At 34.7% G+C, this 25,008-nt stretch overlaps 2 protein-coding genes across 4 annotated transcripts; one reads left to right on the top strand and one right to left on the bottom strand.

The window, feature by feature from the left end:
* Positions 1-710: 710 nt before the first annotated feature.
* On the top strand, positions 711-13,998 carry LOC105783214 (tubulin-folding cofactor E). 3 transcript variants are annotated; one of them, XM_012608534.2, is made up of 17 exons: positions 711-836; positions 946-1,284; positions 1,477-1,647; positions 2,373-2,419; positions 3,880-4,026; positions 4,247-4,321; positions 10,785-10,894; positions 10,996-11,132; positions 11,214-11,275; positions 11,801-11,908; positions 11,999-12,033; positions 12,677-12,742; positions 12,818-12,909; positions 12,990-13,066; positions 13,153-13,230; positions 13,397-13,512; positions 13,618-13,998. In XM_012608534.2, the coding sequence occupies exons 2-16, from the start codon at positions 984-986 to the stop codon at positions 13,493-13,495; spliced, it is 1,605 nt and encodes a 534-aa protein (XP_012463988.1). In that variant the 5' UTR covers positions 711-836; positions 946-983; the 3' UTR covers positions 13,496-13,512; positions 13,618-13,998. The 3 variants fall into 3 exon arrangements, with proteins under 3 accessions (XP_012463988.1, XP_012463987.1, XP_012463985.1); XM_012608533.2 differs by having other exon boundaries at positions 13,615-13,998; XM_012608531.2 differs by having other exon boundaries at positions 13,397-13,998.
* Positions 13,999-14,800: 802 nt separating this feature from the next.
* LOC105782540 (uncharacterized) lies at positions 14,801-20,907 on the bottom strand. The gene is made up of 7 exons (XM_012607336.2): positions 20,558-20,907; positions 19,807-20,162; positions 19,189-19,374; positions 18,945-19,046; positions 18,780-18,851; positions 18,578-18,694; positions 14,801-16,307 (listed from the first exon to the last, which is right to left on the bottom strand). The coding sequence occupies exons 1-7, from the start codon at positions 20,769-20,771 to the stop codon at positions 15,072-15,074; spliced, it is 2,283 nt and encodes a 760-aa protein (XP_012462790.1). The 5' UTR covers positions 20,772-20,907; the 3' UTR covers positions 14,801-15,071.
* Between the last annotated feature and the right edge of the window lie 4,101 nt (positions 20,908-25,008).

The raw sequence follows: 25,008 nt of genomic DNA, 5'->3' as shown, positions 1-25,008 counted from the left end.
GCCCATGCTTTGCGAAGGAGTGTTACAACTAGTTTGAGCTCAGCAATGCTTAGGCGGATCCAACAGAAGCTTCAAAGCTTAAAGCAATGGGAGATCAGAAATATTCCCAAGAAAGCCAATTTAGCCGCAAGTCGAATAGCCAAGATGGCATTTGCAAAGATGGAATGAATTAATGTTTTGACACCTACTCCTATAGATCTTCTAGTTTTTCTTGAAAGTGACAAAGCTAATCTGCTTTGGATTATAATAATGTAGTTTAATCTTTTTAAGTTTTGTTTTTCAAAAAAAAAAAAAAGAATGGTGAAATCAATCAAAATTTATATTTTCTTTTGAGTAATCGGTTAAAAGAATATCATATAAAAATATTAAAATTTTATAAAGAACTCCATGACTATGCATTGAGTTACATTTCACTATTATCCACTGTAGTTACAAAATTAAATTAAATTATTACTTTTAACATTTTACATAAAATGATTATTTTTGAACAATTTTAATAGGTTCTTATCTATCAATTTTTTAAACAAAATGCTTAGAACTATCCATAAAAGATCGTTTCAAAGATACTTAAACCGATACCTTTTTATATTAACAATAATATTTATACTAACCAAATTAAAATTCGATATTAAAACTCACAAATATTGAGATATTTAAAAAGTAATTTCTACATAGAGTTCTTTAATATTATAGTAAACAATACAAAATATACAATTTTCAAATACAAAAACAGATAAACATAAACTAGAATTAATTAAGAAAAATAAGGTTGCCGGAAACGAATGAAAAGCGGCTCGCTGCTCTTCAACAGTCTCCTTAGTGACTGAACCCCCCAGGTTCGACGTTTCTTTTTAATCTTCCATTTCTTTTGTGTTTTTTTTTAATTTATATATAAAAGAATGTTTTGATGCTTATTTATTTCAATTCATTCTTGAACATCCAAAGGCAAATTCCCCGATTAACGAACAAGACTAGTTATCAAAATGGAGCAAACCACGTTTTTCACACTTGGGCAACGCGTCCACTCATCCACCGATCCCCGCCGCGTGGGCACTGTCAAGTTCGTTGGCAACGTGGAAGGGTACTCTGGCATTTGGGTCGGGGTCGACTGGGACAATGAAGGAGATGGCAAACATGATGGCTCCATCAATGGAGTCCGATACTTCCAAGGTCGATCCCAAAACTCCGCCTCATTCCTGAGACCTCAGAACCTCAGCCCCGGCATTTCACTCCTTCAAGCTCTTAAGCTCAGATATCAATCCCACTCCACCGAACAAGATGAGGGTAAGGGTTTATACTGCTCTTTGATTTGAGATTTCCATAGGAAACAACAGCAAAACAAAATATATTTGGGATTTTACTTTTTCCTTGTAACTGTGGTTAAATTTTCCATCATCTTTTAGTTTTATTCAATCATGATTGCATTTTTTCCTAGTAATACGTAAAACTGAATGAAAGGAAATTTTGCTTTTGCAGATGAAATGTATGTGCTTTCAGCCAGCAACAAGCGTGTATCAGTTCAACTATTGGGTAAAGACAAGATCCAAGATAAGCTAAGTCGATTTGAAGAGCTGACAAGTGCATCAATATCGTATTTGGGTGTCAGCACTCCTGGAGATCCGGCTGAAATTAGTGCTTCTGTGCCAAGTGAATTGCTCTTTCCTATTTATCTATAAAAAATCTAGTACATAGACCTTCGAAGTTCTTACTTGAGTGCTCAGAGAATTATTTAACGTTTTAGATGTATTTATATTTGTATAATCCTGATAGGGAAATCGTGAAATTTGAATTTTATTGCTTCATTCCCTTGGAAGTTCCTAAAATATGACAATCACTGATTGGAAAATGTTATATAATATTGTTTTGCAATGCATGTCTGAATGATAGAAAAAGAAATCAAGCTTATATTTTCTAATTTATTTCTTTTCACTTTTGAATTTTAGTTCTTGTAGTAAACTTTTTCTTCATCGTAAAATAATGTTGAATTTACTTTTGGCATAGAGTAAAAGTGATAAAAAAAGGTTAGGTTTGTAATTGTTCCGTAAGCTTAGATAAGTTACTTGCACCATACAGAGAAAATTTGTACAAGCATACGTATGATGATTGAACCTTCACTTCATGTGAAAGTAGTTTTATGATCTTTTCTCTGCTAGCTTAAGCATGTTAGAAAGGCTGGTTTAAAGATGCATTGCTTAGCTTTGTTACATTCTTTATCTTATTTCTTCACTTTTTAAGGCACCTTAAACCAATTGATGTGGTCTTTTTCTTTTTGGAGTTTTGGCATATATTTGTTGCATTTTTCTGAATATGTAGCTGGTACAACTGTACTTATTGCTTTTTTTTTCTTCCTACTTGTTATGTTCTTGTTGCAGATTTAAAGGAGCTTGACTTGATGGGAAATTTGATTACGGATTGGAAGGTACATGTCCTAGTTGGTGCTACTTTCGATAAAGTTGTTCTTTGATTGAACATTTGATATAGCATTTTCATGCTTTCTGTATTCATGTCATCCTCTACTATTTGCATCAAGAGCACTCTTTCTAGATACGTTCTGGCTTATACTTATTGTATGAGTTGTTTTAGGATTTTAACTGCTCTTTCTGGATGTGCTAATTCATGGTTCATTTTAGAGAAACTTTCATTTAGGAATGTAGCTGGAGTTGCTAATTTTAGTTTCATTGGGGGAAATGAATTAATTGAGATAATTGTTGGCTGTAAATAGATTGGATTTAAGCAACATTTTCTGAATTTACCATACATTGCTTATTTTATATGTTTTGGAGTTCCAATTTTAGTGATTAGAGTATGTCTTATATGCAATAAATTATCCTTTTTTGCCTATCCTTTCGTATTGATAAAATTAGCATCCTTTCCACTAGGGATGGAAAAAACCTAATGCACCCATGGATTTCACACCGATCTGCTTTGAATGGGGAGGTTATTAAAAAAAAAAAAAAGTGGAAGTGGGTGGTGCAGTGTGCAATGATTTTGATAAATGCTTGCTTGGCTTCACCTTACCCATCTTTTTAAAGTTACAATTTACTCCTTAAGGTATTCTAGGTATCCTTTTTATACACTTATATGTATTACTAAAATCATATATATACATGAACATGTATAATTTATGTATATGTATATATCTACGAAAGAATTATATATACTGAAATTATATTCATGAGTAAATTATATATATGTTTTACAATATTTAATTAAAAATTATTAAGAAAAAAAGTGGAGCGGCGTGGAGCTTTGTGGAGTGAATATGGATGTAACTGCCATCCATGGAGGTGGATGCTTTCAACATCCATGCCAGAGTTGGGTGGATGTGGATAAAGGAAATCCCCATCCTCGCTCTATTACCAGCCCACTTTCCACTTGATGTGATGTATTCTAGGCTTTTTATTTGCTTTTGCCGATTGTTATTATTCATGGTATACGTTTGCTTTATGCTTGCATTTGTGCTCCAAGGTGCAAACAAATATTAAAGGAATAATGCAAAGTTACTAGTGACATGTAAGACTCTCATAGAAGTCTTTTTATAGATGTTTAATTGCTTGTAGGTTTTTAGTTTAACTTAATGCTTGTGAATGTTCGTACATCTAACAGTTATGTACCTATATGGGTCATATATGTCATTTATATCAATTAATGAGAATAGTATTTTCTTTTGGGAGATCAGCATTTGAGTTTTTCCATAGATTAATAGTTGTCTATTATGTATGCAATTTTTCTGCTTTAACCTTTAAGAGACTGGATATATGTTAATGATGAAATTCACTTGCTTGTGATTCTAGAACTGCTGTACTAGTCAATTACTGCTTGGCACTGCATGACCACGCTGTGTTGCTTACACCTGTTTGAATCAATCTTTTAATGCAGGATGTTGGCACCATATGTGAACAGTTACCGCATCTTGTAGCACTCAATCTGTCTAATAATTTAATGACACAGAACATGACAGGGTTGCCCCTACTAAAAGCCATCCGTGTTTTAGTTTTGAACAGTACGGGCATAAACTGGTCGCAGGTGGGCCATTCTTGACTCATTGAACATCTTGCAATTTATGTGAAGAGGTGTGCTTTATAACAGTTGTGAGTTGTTGTTGGAACTGATTTAATCATGGAAGTGGTATTATGTGCAATTAAGATTTGCATGAGGATGAGGAAATTTAGAGAGAGAAAGCAAAGAATTTATAGCTGCAAGTTTCCATTAAATGAAGATACTTGGTATCTTTTTGTCATGGCAGGTTGAAATCCTTGAACATTCATTACCAGTGATTGAGGAGTTACACCTGATGGGGAATAACATAAGCAGCATAAAGGTATCACTTTTTTTTTACTTTTGCGAAACTTCAATCAAATTATGTGTTGAAAATACTATCACTCAAGCTTTCTCCCACAAAATGAAAGTAATAAGGGAGCAAAATCCTTCGTTGATCAGCACATTAGTTGTAATTACGGGACTGGATAGATGATTTGAATTCCTAATTTCTTGAACAGCATGTGTCAGTCTTTCTACTTTTCATGAACTGATCTAGGGTTTATACACAAACTTTTATTTTGACTGTATATAAGTTCTCAGATTAAGTATGCTCTTGCTCTTGTCAATGTCCTTATCTCTCCTGAAATTTCTTCTGTTCTCATATTACAGAAAGTGTAACTTTAGTTAGCGGAGAATAAGAATGGAAAACAAATCTCACTTGGCATCTATCAAATCTGAGTTAAGATACCTTAAAATATTTTCATGCTCGGTCAAATTTCGATTTTTTTTTTAACCTTGTACCAAATAAAGGGTAAAGGAGCCTGCCTTTTATTTCTTCACCATTTGTGGGATTCGATGCTTTTGTAGTTACCATTGACATAAAGGATTTCATACAACATTTCAACTAGGAATCATTAGAGGTCTTGGAATAGTGTTTTTTTTTTCTTTTGGGGGGGGCGGTGGTTGCTATGTTTACAGAATCAGAGTTCTAGATCATGCAAATCATAGTAAAAAGAGGGGTTGGATTGGCAGCTTGATCTGTTGTATGGTCAATTTTGTTCATGTATAAATTTGGACAAGTGAAGGAATGATGTCAATAAAATGATGAAATGAAGAAATTTACACTTCAAAGTGGATGCCTTAGTAAGCAAATAACTTGATTCCCTCATAAAGCCTTGTGTTCTCTAACCTACTAGTGCCTTGTATGAATTTAAAAGATTATAGTTTTGTGCGTGAAAATAAATAGGCATAATGGTCAACTTCAAAACCCTAATAAAGAATTGAGCTAATTCTATCCTTGAGAGGATTTAAGCTTCGGAATCAAGCAAGTCTCATGTCCATTAATCATTAAAGAAATGGCCCTCATAATAAAATGGAACATGCATTACATTGCATTTATAGCTTGTCTAGCTATATTTTCCTTCCATCGTCATGCGTAGGTCTAAGAGTTCTTTCATCATGCCTTAATTACTTTGACAAAGATTTAAATAGGAAAGTAATTATATGTTAATAAAAGCTTTGAATGAATAGATAGCAGCTCTCCAACAAAATAATCTCCCTATCCTTTGTATGTACTTATCTGTGAGATTCTGTGAAAGTTTTCAAGAGAGTATTCAATAAAACTGTTCTAATTTTATTAAGCAAAGAACTGAATATAAATAGAAAAAAAAGACTCACAATATAATAGGGAAAGTAATTCCCTTATTCTAGTAAACTACTAAAAGATAAAAAAAATATTTCTAAAGAATCTCAATTGATAATCTAGGATTTATCTACATAAATAACTTTAAAAAATATCCCAAAATATATGGGGCTTCAACACGTATTTCAATATCCTCCCTCAAGTTGGTGCATATATATCAATCATGCTCAACTTGCTTACAAGAAAATCAAAACTTGTCTTAGAAGGCCCTTTGCTGAGTACGTCAGCAATTTGTTGTTTTGAAGGAACAAATGGCATGCATTCTTGACCTTCTTCAATTTTCTTCTTGATAAAATGTCTATCAATCTCAACATGTTTAGTTTTGTCATGTTGGACTGGATTGTGAGCAATAATGGCAGCTTTGCTATCACAGTACAACTTCATTGGTGAAGTTATTGGTTTCCTCAGCTCTTTCATAAATTTTTTTAACATCATTTCACAAATTCCTTGAGCCATTGATCTAAACTCAGCCTCTGCACTACTTCTTGCTATAACACTTTGTTTTTTGCTTCGCCAAGTCACAAGATTTCCCAAACAAATGTACAGTACATTGATGTAGATCTTCTATCTATTACTGAGCTTGCCCAGTTTGCATCTGCATAAGCTTTAATTCCTCTTTGTTCAAATTTCTTGAAAAATAAGTCCTTGTTAAGTGAACTCTTCAAATATCTCAGGATTCGAAACACTGCTTCTTCATGTTTCTCCATCGGGGAGTGCATAAATTAACTCACTAAGCTTACTGCAAAAGTTATGTCTGGCCTTGGATGTGATAAGTGGATTAGCTTACCAACTAATCTCTGGTATTGCCCTTTATCAACTGATCTTCCTTCTTTATTTTCGAATTTTACATTTGAACCAATTGCTGTGTCAGTTGAGCGACAACCACTCATCTCAGTCTCTTTTAAAAGATCAATCACATATTTTTTCCAAGAGACCATAAGACCCTTCTTTGATCAAGCAACTTTCTTTCCAATGAAGTATTTTAAAGGACCCAAGTCTTTGATCTCGAACTCCAATGCTAGATGCTCCTTGAGACGCCTTATTTCATCCACATTATCTCCTGTAAAAATGATATCATCGACTTAAACTATAATAACTGTTATTCTACCTCTTTGTGAATGTTAGTAAAACATTGTTTGATTAGCTTCTCCTTGTGAGTAACCTTGTTTTTTAACAACCTAAGTGAACCGTTCGAACCAAGCTCGAGGAAACTGCTTTAGGCAATTCAAAGATTTCTTGAGCTTACATACTTGAGTTCTAAAGTTTTCTTCAAAACCTGGAGGAGGATTTATGTAAATTTTTTCTTCAAGTTTTCCATTTAGGAAAGCATTTTTCACATCTAGCTGCTGTAAAGATCAATCAAGATTAACAACAATGGATAAAAGAACTCTAATGTTATTTAACTTAGCTACTGGAGCAAATGTCTCAAGATAGCCTATCTCGTATGTTTGAGTGTACCCTTTAGTTACCAGCTGAGTTTTGTATCTGTCTAAAGATCCATCCGGTCTAAATTTGATTGTGAACACTCATTTACAGCCCACTGTTTTTTTTCTTACAGGTAATTCCATTGTTTCTCATGTACTTGTTTTTTCAAGAGCACGCATCTCTAAAGTAGCCTCCTTCCATTCAGGAACCTTGAAAGTATCTTTCACATTTTTAGGTATTTTTACAGTATCGAGACGAAACAAAGGTTGAGAATGTCGAAGGCAAGGCTTTATAAGACACAAATTTAGATATGGGATATTTAACGACATTTCTAACAACTTTTCTTTTAGCAATTGAAATATCTAAATCAGAAAATTCATTGGTTAGATTATGAGTTTACTTAGATTTTTGACAAGATTTTGCGGGTTGGATTCATGGTGATGAATATGGTGGATTCTATTTTCTTGATTTCGGTTTCTTCTTTAGTAACCCAGCAACTCCTTTGTTTGTTCTCATGATTAGACTCTACACATTCATATTCCTTTTTAATAACAATCAACGTTCTTGCTTTACAAGGCTTGACACTGAAAAATATAGAAGAATCAATACCTAATTGGGCAAAGGAGTAAGAAGGACTATTGGATGAGTTAGGAATAGAAGAATTCATCCGAAATTGTGGTTATGGAAAAAACTTGAGTAGATGCTCTAGTTTTTCCTTAATGAAGGGCAAAGGAGTAAGAAGGACTATTGGATGAGTTAGGAATAGAAGAATTCATCCGAAATTGTGGTTATGGAAAAAACTTGAGTAGATGCTCTAGTTTTTCCTTAATGAATGGAGACCGTTTCTGAGAACTTTGTTGCTCATGATTTTCATTACTCGATTGGAAAGCTTTGATACCCCTAGATTGTGAACCACGACCATTGCCACTCTTCTTTCTCCCATTCGTCGGTTTTCCATGGAGCTTCCAACACGTTTCTCAAGTGTGCCAATATTTTTTGCAATGGTCTCACCAAGGTTTCTTTCTTCTTTCATTGTCATCATCATTTTTAACAGCCATAAGAGCAAAGTTATCATCGTTAGCTTTAAATCTTGGCCTTAACATTACTTTTCTCCTAATCTCCTCTCTTCTAACCTTAAAAAAATCTCACCAGAGTGTTGGAAGCAGTTTTTCTCTAAAATTCGAGATCTCACTTCATCAAATTCTCTATTTAAACCAACCAAAAACAAATAAGCTCACTCATTCTCTTCTTTTCTCATAGCTTTTACACTATCTCCAGGATAGTCCCATTCATCATTATAATAATGATCTAGTTCTTGTCAAAAAGACATCATCTTGTTATAATAAAAAGTAACCTCCTTTTCTCCTTGCCTAGTCTTCCAGAGTTTTATTTTTAACTCAAAGATTTGTGAAGCGTTTTCTAAATCAGAATAAAGGTAGGTTTAGATGGGCAGTGCATTTAGCTGCGGTTAGTGTAAAAATAGCGATGGCGGTGAGATTAGATTTTTGTAGTGATATTGTAGCGTGAGATAAAAAGTAAGTTAAACGCACCACACCGCACCGCCCATCTAAACCCACCCTAAGTGTCTTTCATAGCGTCCCAAATATCTTTAATAGTCGGGAGAAAAAAAAAAAGGTTTGCCTATAGATGTTTCCATGGAATTAATAAGCCATGCAATTATCATAAAATTTTCTGACATTCATGTGTTCATCCTTGGATCTCCCACCTGTGGTTGCTTGACTTCTCCAGTTAAATGACCTAGCTTGGCGCGTCCATCAATTGCTAACTTCACGAACTGCGACCATTCGAAGTAATTCTTGTCATTCAGCTTGTGAGATGTTAGCTGAAAAGAGAGGTGAGATGCCTCTATCCCTTGAGTCATTGCACTCTTGGTAGTTGTTTTGACGATAGAATGTTCTACCTCCATTTGGTTGTTAGATCTCTTATCTCCAGTGAAGGTTGTTTTAACCATGGTGTTATTGAAAATTTAACCTAGCTTTGATACCATGAAAGTTTTCAAGAGAGTATTCAATAAAACTGTTCTAGTTTTATTAAGCAAAGAACTGAATATAAATAATAATAAAAAGACTCAATTGATTTTTCTAGTATTTATCTACTTAAATAACTTCCAACATGTATTTCAACATTCTGTACGTTTATGTGGACTCTCTTAGCTGCTATTAAATTGTTTGGGGACTTGTAAATTGGTGTTAGACAAAAATAGAAGATATGCCCTTATTAATTTTCCCATCTAAGCCCTTATATTTTTATTACAATCAAATTAGACCTTCAACATTTGTTTATAACCAATTTGAGTAATTATTTTAATGAGAAATGCTTTTTGTTTAACACACTTAACATTCTTTGTGGCACAAACAATGTGGAATGAAATTTTGTATGTGATGCCAAGGGTGTGATAGAAATTTTACTCTATGGCATTAATGGAAAAGAGAGTAAATGATACATGCACACACGTGTATTAGTGCCATATGCAAAATTTGTTCATGGCAACACTACCCCACAACATTTTCATCATAGCTGGCATAGACAGTTAATGGTGCAATCCACATGGAACTTTTCATCCAAACAAGGACCTTAATTGAGTGTAAATAACAATAAGGTTCAATTGATTGCAATAAGGGTACAGGCTTAGATGATATGTTTGATTAATTGCTTTTTTTTCTTTTTTTTTGGGGTGGGGTGGTGGTGGTGGTGGTGGTTGTTGGTATTTTAGCTTTTGTTTTAGTTACATAGGAAGTTGGTGTCCTAAAAAAGAGTCCTACCTTGTAAGGATGTCCTGAAGCTAGGATTTCTACTTTAAAATTTCAATTGGTTCTTTCTTTTACTCTTCTGTACTTATGTTCTTCATTTCTCAAAGGAAGCTTAATGATGTTAATATGCCTTTTTGAGCATATAAAGTGGAACATTCTAGTGGATGGAAAATTATAAAAATGAGTTTGAAGACCTCAATTTGAAGGCTTTATTATTATTATTATTATTTTATTCACCACCGTATGGCTGACCGGTGATTACTAGCGATTCCGGCTTCTTGCAGGCGAGTTGCAGATAAGTTGTCAGCCAGTTTGCCAGCCATTCTGTAATATGACTGGACCAAAATCTCTCTAGTTTTGCTTTGTATCTTTAGTTTAATTAGGCCTTTTTTTGACTTTGGATTTTCTTTTCTCTGTTTTCTTTGTCTGAAGAGGATTAATTATTTATTCCCTTATCTTTTCTTTTCTTTTGCATTACTGGTTAATTAAAGATATGGTAGGTAGTTCCAAATTTGGATTTAGTTGGTTAATAGATCTAAGAAGAATTCTGTCACCTTTTACTGGACTGTCACGACTAGATTTGATCTCGTCAGCAGAAATCCATATAAAAAACAGGACTTTTTAAGTTCCTAACTGAAGCATTGGGTTGAAAGAATGCTGGGTTAAATGGGTAGTAGTGTCAGCAAAAATGATTTCAAAGACTATTATACACAAATTCTGTGGGCTGCATGGAAAACTGTGGCAAACTAGTTGAACTAGCGTGAACAATCAGTGGTGAAATTGAAGAAATACTATACAGCTTTCAAAGAAGAAGAATTTTCTTTTATATCTAATTATTTCAAACACTAAGTGTTACTAATTCTCTGATTCATGTCTTTGTTTTTTATTTTTATTTTTGGTGTCAGCCAACATCTTCCTCCACCGTTCAGGGATTTGATTTTTTGCGGCTTCTGAATTTGGAAGATAATTGCTTAGCTGAATGGGATGAAATCTTGAAACTTTCTCAACTGAAAAGGTCAGAATGAAATTATTGCTTCTTTCCAGGAACGTGTCCCCATATTTTCTAGTCACTGAATTCTCGTGATAACTCATTAACTCTCAGTAATTCTCTGTCAGTTTGGAGCAGCTTTATTTAAACACGAACAAGTTGACCTGCATCTTTTACCCAGATAAGATACAAGAAGTTCTCAGTAATCATGAGTCATGTGAGGAAAGCTACTTTCCGTTTCAAAATCTACGATGCCTTCTTCTTGGTAATCTGTTAACTCCTTATTTTACATGTTATTTGGGCTGTTTCCCTCGTTAATCTGTTGTCTAATTGTTTTATGCTTCAGGAAGTAATGAAATTAACGATTTGGCTTCAATTGACTCATTGAACACTTTCCCAAAACTGATTGTAAGGTTTCTTCATCTGAAGGATCTTGTCTATGTGCTTGGTAGTAGCTCCGGAGTGTAGAAAATGCTGCTACTTATGTAGTTAATTCTGTGGGGGTAAAATCAAATATTTATGGTTAACGGTGACATTATGCTTTTGTGAACATAACTACCTACTAGTGTCATGGGTTGCGCGTTTTCTAAGTCCGTGACACTAGATTGGGATGTTTCCTGTTATCCTTTTCCATGAATTCACATCAATCAGGCTGCCCAAACATGTATTGTGAGGTGCTTTTGTGAATTTTTAATTTTGGTGTTTATCTACCTGATCAAGTAAGTTTTATAATTATCATATCCACTAAACTAGCCCTTGAGTGGAGGGACTAAGCTAACATGGCTAAATTAGCAAGATCTTGATGATAGTTGACTCCGGTATGCACTAGATTCTTTCAGTTGGACTGAACTTTTTGTGGTACCCTTTTTCTCTCTTTCCCTTGGCTACATCTGAAATGTTTAACTTCTTTTCTTCTTTTTTAATTATGCTAAGGACATCAGGCTTTCTGATAATCCGATAGCTGATCCTGCAAGAGGTGGTCTCCCAAGATTTGTTTTAATTGCACGATTAGCAAAAGTTGAAATGCTAAATGGAAGTGAGGTAAACTCTAGACGCTGCATAAAAAGCCCCCCTTGTTTTCGTTCTGTTATGAGGTTCTAATGAATCTGATGTAACCCAACAATCTTTCAGATAAGTGCTCGTGAAAGAAAGGAGTCAGAAATCCGGTATTTGTTTCTTTGAGAAATATGATTACTCTGTTCTTTTCTGAAATGAAATCGTGCTTTGGCTTTTGTTTCATTCTCTTTTCTTCTTCTCACTTATTCTTGATATTTTTTACATTATTTATTTCTGTTTTATATTTTTGCCTCAAACCTTTTATTTTTAGGGAGATAAGGCATAAAGGTTGGTGATTCATGTTCCCACTTGCCAAAGTTAGCAGTCCGTACTAACAAAGTTCCTAGGCAGATATATCTTGAGAAACTATTAATATTGGTATATGTCTTTTAATTTCTGGTGTCACACTTTATCTGAAGCATTTAAGTCACTTGTCTGTCATGCCAGGGAAGTTATTTTAGTAAATCTTGTTAGTTTCTAATTGCTGTTTGTCCTCTATCATACTGTAATTTAAATAAATGATAGCTGGGTGATGATAACTTATCATGATGTCTAGTGACCTTTGTTTGAAATAATTACATGAAAATGATTAACACCTCAAGTACTGAGGGCTTAGATTTAAAACCCTCTTTTAGCCTCTATTGCTACCACTCAGATGAAAATCAGTGATCCTCGACCACAATGGTATCTTTGTTATACCAAGAGAGAAATTAACATTCATATTGAGCTGTAAATACTCAATGTTTCTTGCAGATATGTGCGCTTAGTAATGTCAAAGTTGCTTGATAATCCAGAAGAGATTAACCGCCTTCATCCCCGGTAAATTTACTCCTATAAACTATGTGCATGACTGAAATTTTTACTGCTATTTCTGTACTTAAACTTCAATCCCAGGTTTGTTGAGTTGAAGAACTTTTATGGGATTGAGGATGAAAGGCCATTAGTGGGAGCAGCAGGCCCTCAGAAGATGGCCTCCGGACTATTGTGTATGAATCTTAGATATTTCCTCTTTTTTCATCAACTTCTCTTTATAAACTCAGTTTTCTACTGTGTATATAACATGCAGCTATCACTTTGAAATGTGTGGCCTCATCAGTCGGTGAGAAGCTTCCATTGACAAAGAAATTGCCAGCCACTACCACAGTTAATATTCTTGACCATTTCCACCAACCATATTTAGTTGGACATGCGTATGAAGATTCACTCACAATTAGTTCTCTTTATTTTAGGTTGGAAAACTGAAGGCTCTTTGTGAAAACTTTTTTAAACTAAAGTCGTTGAAGCTGAAATTGTTTCTTCAAGAAGAGGTTTATCTTCTATCAAATTCATGATTATGTGTTTTATGTTTTATTCTTCCTTATCCTAATTTGTTTTCTTTTCTAGTTGTAGCAATTATGTATGTGAACCTTGATAGTGATGGCTCACTTTTATTGGCTTTGGAGTATCATTTGTGAATATTGTTTAAATTTGCAGGGTTCGCCTTTGCCAATGTTGCTTGATGATGAAATGGCAACATTAATGGACATGGGGATTGGGAATGAATCTACCATTATCGTGGATGAAGAGAGTTGACCAGCAATCTGATTGAGGTATCCAAGAAAGCTTGTGTGTGCCTTCCTGTTTCTACATGGTATAACATCTTCCGTTTTCAGATGTTTGGAACTGTACTTCTAAAATCAAATGATCTTTAGTAGGATGATACCTGCTGAGGCTGAGATGAGTTTGTGCTTTTGGAGTTTCCAGAAGAAAGAAACACATAATGAGGGTTTGAGTAGTTGTTGAAATGGCTGTCAAAAGAGAGCATCAGAGTTTGTGTTATATAGGGTAAACTAAGGAATAGATATTGGGCTGCTTGTGTGAAATTCTGGCATTGGCATCAACATCTGCGTACCATCTTAACGCCCAGTACTTTTGATCAACGTACAAATTTTCGATGTCCGGTTATATCTTTACTAGATTCAGTGTTTGATTTATTATAACATCAATAGTAGATAAAAGACTAATCACTTTTATTTATCACATATTATATTTAATCACTTATATTTGAAATGTTATGTTTTAGTCACTTGTGTTAACGTGTTGTAATATTTTAATCAATGAGTCGTTAATGGTGTAACTGTAAACTGATGTGGTAGGTTAAATCATTTCGAACAAAAATTTAAGTTAAAACTATATAATTGATCCTCATATTCTTTTTATTGAGTAATTTAGTTTTATTTCTTTTATGTTTGAATTTTTCTTTTCTTTTTTATTTTGCTTCTTCCTCTAACTTCCTCTATTTTTCATCTTTTTAATGTGCTTTTCTATGTTTTTATTAGCTAAAACTAAAGGGAAGCAAAAGAAAATAAAGAAAAATATTAAATTATTCAAAAAAAGTATAGAGATAAGTTTTAACAAATAGAAAATAAAAAAATTATGTTAAAAGAGAAGGAGAAAGGAGGAAAACAAGTAGAGAAAATGAAAAATAAAGAAGTTAAAAAGGAAAAAAAGTTAAATTGTTCAAAATAAAAAAATGGGAATATTGTTACATGTTAATGGTAATTAACGGCTCAATGACTAAAATGTTACAACACAATAACGCAAATGACTAAAATATAATATTTTAAACATAAATGATTAAAATGTAATTTGAGGTAAATAAAATAATTATTTTAATAATTTAACCGTAAAATTAAACTAAAATAGTTATATGTATTTTGGTTTAAACTATAAAATTTTTAGTATCTTTCTTAAAACATTAGATGATACGTCCAACAGGTCAACCCTCATGGGGTAATTTGATATTTTGATATTTGCAATTATGGGGTAATTTGACGTCCGTTGTGGTGCAAGCATGAAATAACCGAAACGTAAATATATAAATAATTCAAACGACTGTAAACGTTTCAATAGTAGAATAACATATATTAAATTTTAATAAAACAAACATGAAGGAACCAACATCGTTAGTAACAAAGTTAGGTAGCATTTGGTTGGCAATCTTTGTCGAACAAAACTAAAAAAGAAAAGAGAAACTAGTTGCAGTAGCGCCAAAAGTAAACAATAGCTAGAAGGCCTCAAAAACAAAATAAAGAAACACTACCTACAGAATGTCGGGTACGGTCCTGACTACATTAACCAACACAAGACATACAGGAAGACAGCCATGTCAACGCGGTGCAGCATACATCTGGGTGGAATCATACTGCGCATATCCAGGTTGGGGGGATACTGTTTTTCCATACCCAGCAGGTGCACTACCTGGCGCTGCAGCATAACTACCAGATTGAGGAACAGACTGATCATAGGTAGGCTGAGCTGCTGTTGTTTGAGCATAAGTTGCTTGGCCACTGGCTGGGGGCGCACCATATGTTGCTGCAGGCGCACCACCATAACCAGAATCCTGCGCCCCTTGATACCCATAACCTGCATTGTTAGGAGCCTGTGTCTGTTCAGAGTAGCCTTGTTGCGATGGTGGGTATTGACCATACCCAGCAGCGCTACTTGCTTGTGCATATGCAGTTGGTTGACTGTAACCAGGAACAGGCTGGCTACCTTGCTGCGGATAAGCCTGGCCACCCACAGCTGGAGGCTGACTGTACCCATCACTAGGTGGTGCAGAGCCATATGGAGGATAGCTTTGTTGCGTTGGCCCACTTGATGCATATGCATACTGCTGCTGTGGAGGCACATTTGAACCATATGACTGAGCAGTTGGACCTTGATATGGTACTTCTCCAGGTTGATTGGCTGGAGGTCCATATGTTTGGGGTCCTTGTGACTGCATGCCATAAGATGGTGGCTTGCCATATTGCTGCTGAGGGGCATACCCAGGTTGAGGACCTGGCTGTGCATATCCTGGCTGAGCAGATCCATGCCCTCCATAAGGATGCTGAACTGGGGTATGATTTTCATACTTCTCTTCATATCCATGTCCGTAGCCATGCTGGGGAGCAGCTTGCGAATAGGGTGGTGGATGCGCATAATCTGCTGGACCACGAGGCTGTCCATAATTATAACTCGACTGAGATGGAGGCGGCCCCATAGCTGGAGCAGGTGAGGGACCCGGTCCATGACCAGGAATTGAAGTCAAATGTTGGTTAGAGACCCCCCCTTGCCTGCTGTAGTAATCATAACCTCCACTCTGAGGAGGTCCCTGCATGCTATGAGGCCTCTGCTCCCAACTAGAACCAAAGTTGCTCCTTGGAGCCATTTGGTGAGAAGGGTACCCACCATAAGGAGGTTGATAATGAGAGTTGTGAGATGGATATGGTCCTCGTTGCTGATAATCATATGATGTCTGAGGAGGATGCCCCCGGGGACCCCACTGAGGTGGACCACTGTTTCCCCGAGGTCGATAGCCTTGCTGATTGAAACCACCAGAAAGAGGTGATGGCCTGACAGTCTATCCATTAAACAAAATAATAAGTTAGATGAGAAGGAATTTCATTCACCAATTTCGAGGGGGAAAATCGAAAGTAGAAAGTAAGCCTCAAAATCGTGCTTAACCATGTTAAACCAAAGAAAACAGGTTGCTAGAATGCTAGGAAACCTCTTGGTTAAAAATAAAAGCATATGCCAAAAACAGCATTTATGATGAAACCAATGATAATTTGAACTAAAATGAGAAATAAGCAAGATGAGAGGTAATTCTGTTGAACCATATCCTTATTCAAACTTTTTACGAATCAAGGAGATAAAAGAAAAAAATATCATCACTTATTTGACATACTAAATTTCTAGGCAGACAAATCTCACCAACCTGTATTGCCCTCCAAAACATGGCACCAAAAGAAAATCAGAGCTACCAATAAACAGAATCTAAAGTGAAGAGATTAAATGCTAGTTAATAATTATAGACAAGAATATGGGATTTCATGAGCTAACCAAGATTAAACTGAACCTCATATCTTTCAAGCATCTTGAACTACAACAAGGATATGCCAAGACTTTCACATAAGATCATGTCATCCAAGCGATGTAGCGTGACATAAACGTAACATCATGTCAATTCTTCTTCTGACCTTATGACTTACAACTACAGTACATCATCACTATACACATTAGAGGACAAGTATCATATTTTCAGCATAGCACAAACAACATTCAAGATGGTACTGATCCAATATACATTGCAGACATGATCACTTCACCAGGTGTACTTCTTCCAACACATCTCATGCATAGAACATGAAGGCCGCTCATGCAGTCTCACTACATTATTATTTTTAATTTTCAAGTCTCAAAGCAATCTTACCAACTATTAACATCTTGCAATGTGAGTTTAATGCCAGATACCTCTCTTCAGTGGATGAAAGGAAATAGTGGTTGTCTATTGCTACACCAAGAAAGCAATGCTGACCCCAGGGAAAAGGTACCCAAAATCTGCAGATTTTAAAGCCAACGAATTCGAAATCGGCACCTTCAACATAAATAAAGCATGGCAACCGGCATCTTGGATTGAATATATTATCCTCCTAATAGCATTCAAGTGATGTTGGCATGGATCATTCACACTCTTGTTCAAGGAAAAAAACTCACTCCCAGAAAGAAAATCCTCAGTCGGATTACAATGTGTCATAGAAGAAAATGAAGTTAACTACAACTGATTGTTTGCTTTGGCAAATCCATTGGAGATAGATTTGTACCCACTCAATTATATACAATATGAGACGTGCTGTTTGATGTTTGCTAAAAGAGAATTGTCTATACACCAGTATAGAAGTTCATAAACTCCACAAGCAAAGTTAGAGGGTTGCCATGTGTCTTACTAGGATATATTTAAGAAAGTTAATTAATGCCTATAATAATTAAATAGATACATGACAACATTCTAGCCCTACTTCTGGAGTTTAAAAGCTTCACTAGCAGTATATGTAGTCCTCAGCTAAAATCCTATCTCATAAAGGGCATATTTTATTTGTGAAGAGAAGGAAAAGGATCACACACATCCAACTTTATATGCATATGTTCTTAAAACAATATCATTTAATCAGAATGTCAATGATCCTATCAACTGTATCAACTGTATATTTTTCAGTTACAAGCACAACCAAGCCTCTAGATAACAATCTAAGCAATTCCACTAATTCACGTCTACTAAATCTAAAAGGAAAGCATGCAAGAAAAATCCCAGCCTACACAACAGCAATATTTTGCTCGTGACATGTTCTTAAACAGCCTCTTAGATGCTTCTAAGCCATCAGCACAGAAATATAATTAAAATTGGATGCTCCAAAATAAAACTCAACAAATGATCAGATTGGGAGATCAAAGATCACCTAAACTTAGGTCAATTCCCACTCCAGTAACCCTGCCTGCCAAACCTACCAGGCAAGCATGCCAAAAAAAAAAAAATCCTGGAACTACACAAGCAATAGTATTTTGACAGTGACATGTTCCTAGCTAGCCTCAGACGTATCCCGAATGCTTTTATGCCATCAGCAAAAAGATGTAATTATAATTGGATGCACCAAAACAGAACTCAACAAATGAGAGGATTCAGAGATCAAAGATAACATAAACTTAGTTCATTGATAGCAATTCAAACAGAGTCAATCTAGATACTTTAGCTCTAGTAACAAAATATTAAAAATAGATAAACTCACAGGATGCAATTAAAATACCATTAGAAAATTACTTATGCAGAAAATGATGCAAGGTAAAAAAGCAAACCTGATTCATAACATCTTTTATCATTTCTCTGGCAATCTCAATTTGCTTCTTATCCCCAGTTACCCTCACTGTCCTTTCTTTTGATCCATCCCCTTCTGGGAGATGTTGAGGTATCAACTAAAAAGATAGTAAATTGTCAGTACTTACAGGACCAGTTTTGCAAGAACTCCAACCCTGAAAAAGACAAATAAACATCAACTACCTGAATTCGAGCCCCTGACCTCGTCTGCAGTCCTTTTATAGTTTCCCCACCTCTACCAATGATTAAACCAACCTGAAACAGGTAAGGTAACATACACCAGTAGGAATAAGACTAATGCATCTTTGAGCAAGAATTATGATGCCTGAACACAAAAAAATGATTAACCTTCTCATTTGGAACTTGTATCTCAATTTGATCGGCAGCACCAGCAGCCTGTGTGGTAGCAAGGCCCCTAGCTACTAGGGAAGGAGAACCCCCAGCATCAGCCTGAAGCAAATACAAACATTAAGTTAATGCAACAAATGAAGGATATTAATTTTGACAGTAGAGGGGGAAGGGGAGGGACAGGGTAAATAATGAAAGCATGGAGCTAGATATTGATTAACAAATTTCAGAAACAGCATACAACCTCTGCTATGACAGCATTTATAAGCTTCTCAGCCTTGATTATGCTACTCAAAGTCCCGATAATTTCTACAGGTCTTGTAGGAGCATCCCGATCAGCATCTGCATCCCTCATGATTTGAATTTTTGCCCCAGAGTTGTATTGCAGGTACCTTATAGTATCCCCTGCCTTGCCAATGAGAACGCCAACCTATACAAGCATGCAAGAAATAAAAATCACAGAACAAGATGTTCCACAATTATGAAGAGGGAGTAAGGCATTGCTTGGATTACAAGATATTTTTGGAATGTGTGTACACTGAAAAAGGTAGACGTCACCAAAGATAGAACAATAAATGCAGATAAAACATTAAAGGTAGTTTAGCCGCATAATGAGGAGATTGTTATTATTAAAAAAATGTAATTTAATAGATGACATCCACCTTAAGAGAGAAGAAGACCTACCATTATTGGGAAAAAAATTTTAAAAAAGGATTGTCTGTTTGACATGGGATCAAACAGATTATAGTGCAAAAAGGGATTGTTGAAATGTTTGTTGAAGTAACTACGAAAAAATCAACTTCAGTTTACACCCAGTTCAAACAATTCACAATGAGACAGCTTAAAAATTTGGCTAGCATACCTTCGCATTAGGAACCTCCATTTTGCGAGTAATAGTTGTACCATCATCAACCTCCTGCTGAGGCAAGTCATCAGAAGGTTGCTTATTATCCTCTTTAGCAGGTTCTTGACCGTTATCTGCCTCAAAACTCTCAACTTTACCTAACTCAGCATCAGCAGTTTCAGGATTATCTGCAGACTGCCCATCTGTTTCCTCTGCAGTTCCTTCATATTGCTCAGGTTTTACAGTTTTTTCAGCCTCCTTTGCAGGAGAATCACCATCCTCTGCTTGCTTGTTAAGCTCATTTTGCTGCAAACCCTCCTCCTCCTCCTTGTCAGGTTCATGCGATTTCTCAGCTTCAAATCCATTCTCACTGGCTGTTATTTTAAGCATAAAGACCATGGAATTAGAATAGTTAGATATGCAAAGCAATAAAAATATGAACCAGCCATAAACCATGTTTTGTTTTGATATCACTGTTGCTATTGCTTTTTGCTTTCTGCACAAAATTGGAAAGAAAAAAAAACAAGGTGTTCACTCATAGGCTCCATCAAAATTGGCTCTTGATTTTAGCAATTTTTAAACATGTAAAAATAAATGACAGAAAAAGAAAAATTAGTAAAGTAACAACCAAACGGAGCCTTAATCTTCTCACTTCGTATTCACCTAGCACATAAAACTCACAATTAACCCTAGAGCTACTATCATTTAACCCCTCAAATCATTTCCTTAAATAGTACATAAACCCAGAAAAAGGGAACATGTTCATTACCCAAGCCATCGGTTTTATCGTCGTCGAGCCTAGGGCGTTTGGCCTCGGACAAATCAGATGGTGCAGCATCGTTATCTTGGGCATCAGGGTCTAAAGCAGAGTCGCGAGGCATGTTGTCCGCATGGGGGTCGTGGGGCTCGACATCCTCGAGTTTTCGCTTAAGATCGGAAGGGACGGGGCTGGGTGCAGGGGCTACGGCCTCTTCCTCAGCCATCAAAATGTACGGAAAAGGAGAAGTAATCTAGGGTTTGGAGAAGAGAGCAGAAATAGCGAAGCAATGGAAGTGTTGGATGAGGATGCTAGTATGTAAGAGATAAAATATCGTGTTTGTATGTAATGTACTACATTAGGGTTTAAGGCCGATTTATAGCTCCAAAATATCACATTTCACATTTCGCAATTTCTTTTCTTTCTTTGGCCCACTCTTCAGCCTTCTTTTTATTTTCTTGAAAAAAAAAATCTTTAGGTGTGAGAAAATATTTTTGTTTTTCTTTATTTCCCAAAATTGGATTTTTATATTTAAAATTAAATGATTTTTGTTTTTATTTATCTGTTTTTTAAAATTTAAAAAACAAACTATTTTTAAAAAAGAAGTTTTCTTTAGTAATACCTCGACACCTAAAGATGTCAAGTTCTAAGTTTGCAACATTGCCTCAAAATTTTCTACGTGACATTAGAATCGGGGTTAATTATTGTTATAATTTCAATATTTGGGTGTCAAATTCAAAGAATAAATTTGAAAAGTAATCATTAAAAATTTAAATTTATTTTTTTAATTGCTAGGGATGAATGTTGTATCCTAAATCTGACACTGTGGTGTCAAGGTGGGTACTAATTTTAAAAAACGAATAAAGTAATTTAAATAAATAATAATAGAAAATAAATAAAAATCAACACCTGTTAATTTTCACTAATATTTTTCACTAATATTTTTGTGAATCCCTAATTTAAGAAGCTATAAATAGGCAAATAAATTTGTTAATTTTTCGCAATAAACAAAAACAAATTATGATGTTTGTTATTTACCATATATCCTACATAATGGTTGCCAACTTTTTAAGATTCGAAGGACATGTAGCCCAAGGTGTAGTTACATTAGAGTATTCTCGTATTACTTAGCTTCGCAACAATATGAGTATAGGTCCACTTAACGAGAGAATCTTGCTCTAATTAAGGGGCATTGATTTCTATCACACAAGTCAAATTACGAGAGTTACTTACATTTTGTCATTCTTATCTATTCTGATTAAACGATGGAGATCGAAGACTCATATGCTTCATCTCTTATACGACTAGGCGATAATAAAACTGGAAGATGTAGCATTGCTGATAAGGCTTCTAGAAGACGAGCATCTTGTGATGAGAAGCTTTGAATTTAATTTACAAGATGACCTTTATGCAAAGTTCAGAACTGATACAAACCTTCCGGTGGATTTCAAATGGCACCAAGTGAAGTTAGATTAGTTGAAGAGGTGATTTGGGAATCTCCTCAAGAATTCAATACCCATTTAGATCGATTACCATGCTCGAGCATACATTTTTCACCTAACCGGAGGTGTGTTGATGATAGAAAATTCTAGCAACTTAGTTCATACCTTGTACTTCCCATTTTTATCTAACTTTTAAATTGTTGGTACATATAGTTGGGACCCTGTCATTTTGCCTATATAGAGCGTTGTGCAAGAGGTGTAAAGTGGGGAGCGAGGAAGTGAATGGTTGCCTTGTGATTTTACAATTGTGGAAGTAGTATCGACTTTTGCTCATAGACTTCTACCCTCTAAACTAATTAGTTTCCCACTAGCCAGAAGGTACAAGTAGAACCCTAAACCATGAAATCAATATTTATAGCATAAATGTCTTATATTTGTAATAACATTATGTAATTTAATAGACAGTCTAAGCAACGTGACTGTACGACATACAGGAAGGCCGATTTGGTATTTATACAATAAGTAATTGATAGGAAATCAAATGATTTGGTATCGGTATAGTACTGTACATGTGAATTAAGTGTTTATGTTATGTTTGTGATATCATAAAAAAGATTTTAATATGTGAATGTGAAAGTTGATTAGTGACTATATGTGCTAAAGTAAAACTATAAGTTATAAATTTAATTTAAATAATTTTATGTTTTGGAAATAAATTAAAAGTTTAAATATGTTAGTGAAAGAAACTGTATGAATAAATGTTTTATTAAAAATAATTAAATTGTAAATATATAAAATGGTAAGATTGAATTCAATTGAGTGCTTACTAAGTTATTCACGTAGCTTAACACACTTATTTTTAAAATGCGCAGGTAAAAGATAAAAGTTAAAAATGAATAAAGGATTGTAACTTCAATTTGGATCACATCACTCAATAATCTCCAAGGACAAGTTTTGGTATAAAAATTTTGGACTTTAGAATGGCATGTACTTAAGTTTAAATATTGTATTTGTATGTGTGTCCTAGTGGAAATACTTGATAATTTTTTTAATATTATGTTAGCTTAGTGACTTGGTTAATTTAGTAACTTAGTGACAAAATATAACACCTATTGCTTGGGTTATCAATTTAACTTAGGTGAGGGGTGTTACATTTGCAAACTTTATGCTCATTTCCTTAAGTTATATATTAGGTAGGTTGCACCATGTAGATGATTTCTTCAAGATAGCCATTTAGAAACACTGTCTTGACATCCATTTTCCAGATCTCATAAGCAAGAGCTATAGCAATGGATAAAAAAAGCGAATCGACTTGACCATCGCTACTGGAGAGAAGGTTTCCTCGTAATCAATACCTTTTCTTTGTGTAGCCTTTTGCCACAAGTATGGCCTTATAGGTTTCAACCTTTCCTTCCACATTTCTCTTTCTTATAGACCCACTTTGTTAGGAAATATGCTTATCTTATAGTAAACATTAAACTATTTTCTATGTATTTGAGCGATGGATAAATGAATAAAGTTAATTTCACATTTTACTATTATATCTTTTGTGTTTGTTTTTCATGTTCTGCATACATAGCGAAATTGTGACAAGCAAATATTAGTTCATTGATTGTCTAAGTTCGAACTGATGATAAGTGGCACTATAAGAATGTTTACATTGCGAGAAAGACAACTTACTTTAGTAGATAATCTAAACGAGTCTATAATCCTGTAAAAGAATCAAAGTGAGCATTTGATTCAAATAATTAAAAGGATTATTATGTCTTCTACAATTTCAATTGGGGAGATGGCCAGTCTTAGCTATCGGAGCAACTAAATCCACGGGTAGAGACATAGATGTACTCATTAGAAGAATGATACATTGAACTGGACCCAAGTTGAATTAATTTGAATACGTTTGTGACGTTCATTAGAGACATAGATGTACTCATTAGAAGAATGATACTTGTGACGTTCATGGTGTGACTTACCTAAATCTCGGGTTAGTCACCGATCATGCGTATGTAATTCATGTGCTTTGATATAAGTAGAGGCTTATGCTCTAAAGATGATTGAGCCGATAGTCGGTATGTTGGGTACATCACTTGTGTATGACATGTGCCACACCCCTAAATTAGACCTAGAAGTTTTGAGGGTAAATTAAGAATTTTGGCTTGGAATGGGTTTAAAAATTTTGAATTGTGGTAACCTGAAATTGTTTTCGTCTGTGGCTTTTTGAAAATTAAATCAAATTTTGAAAATAATGCTGAAAAGACATTCAATGTTAAAATAAGGACTGATTTGTAAAATGGTTCGATTTAGGGGTAGTTAAAAAGCAATTTTACCGAAGTTTTACAAATACCATATTTTCCTTCCTATCTTTATTAAACCCACGTTAGTCTCTTCTCTATATTTTTGTTTTGTCATCCATTGCATTCCAAAGCTCCTCTCATTAAATTTTGATTCCCAAATTAATTCATTAGATTTTCATCATTCCCCAAGCCATAAATCTCCATAGTATTCAAGAAAAACATCTAAGAACACTGTATATTTCTCCATTGTTGAATTTTTGGGTTTTTTGGATTTCAATCAAACGTTTGGTTTTTCATCAACTAAGTTAACGATTCAATTCCTTATTATTTTTTGGTGTTATTTGATCTTTTAAATTGAGTTTTTAGCAGTTAAATCACATGTTTTAAATAAAAGCCGAAAATTGGGTCATTAATGGTGGATTTCGAGATTTTGGGTAAAAACGTTGTTTCAAAAGTATTTTTCAATTATTTTTGACATGATTAGAAGGTTTCTAAACTTGATTTAAAGTTTCATTGAAGATTTGCAACGTTTTAATGAATTTTCGTGAAAATTGCCATAAACATGTCAAAAATTTTGATACCATGAATTGTGTAGTTATGAGTAGTTTAAAGGTTGGAAATCAGTTTTAGGTGAATAAATAGATGAAGAGAATCAGTTTTAGGTAAAAATATTAAGTATAGTCTAAGATAATTGAAATGCAAGTTTGCTATGTTGAAAGTTTGGTTA

The sequence above is a fragment of the Gossypium raimondii genome, chromosome 13 (assembly GCF_025698545.1).
Source record: "Gossypium raimondii isolate GPD5lz chromosome 13, ASM2569854v1, whole genome shotgun sequence".
Taxonomy (NCBI): domain Eukaryota; kingdom Viridiplantae; phylum Streptophyta; class Magnoliopsida; order Malvales; family Malvaceae; genus Gossypium; species Gossypium raimondii.
The sequence above is the reverse complement of the archived record's forward strand: the minus strand, read 5'-3'. Positions and strand labels throughout refer to the sequence as shown.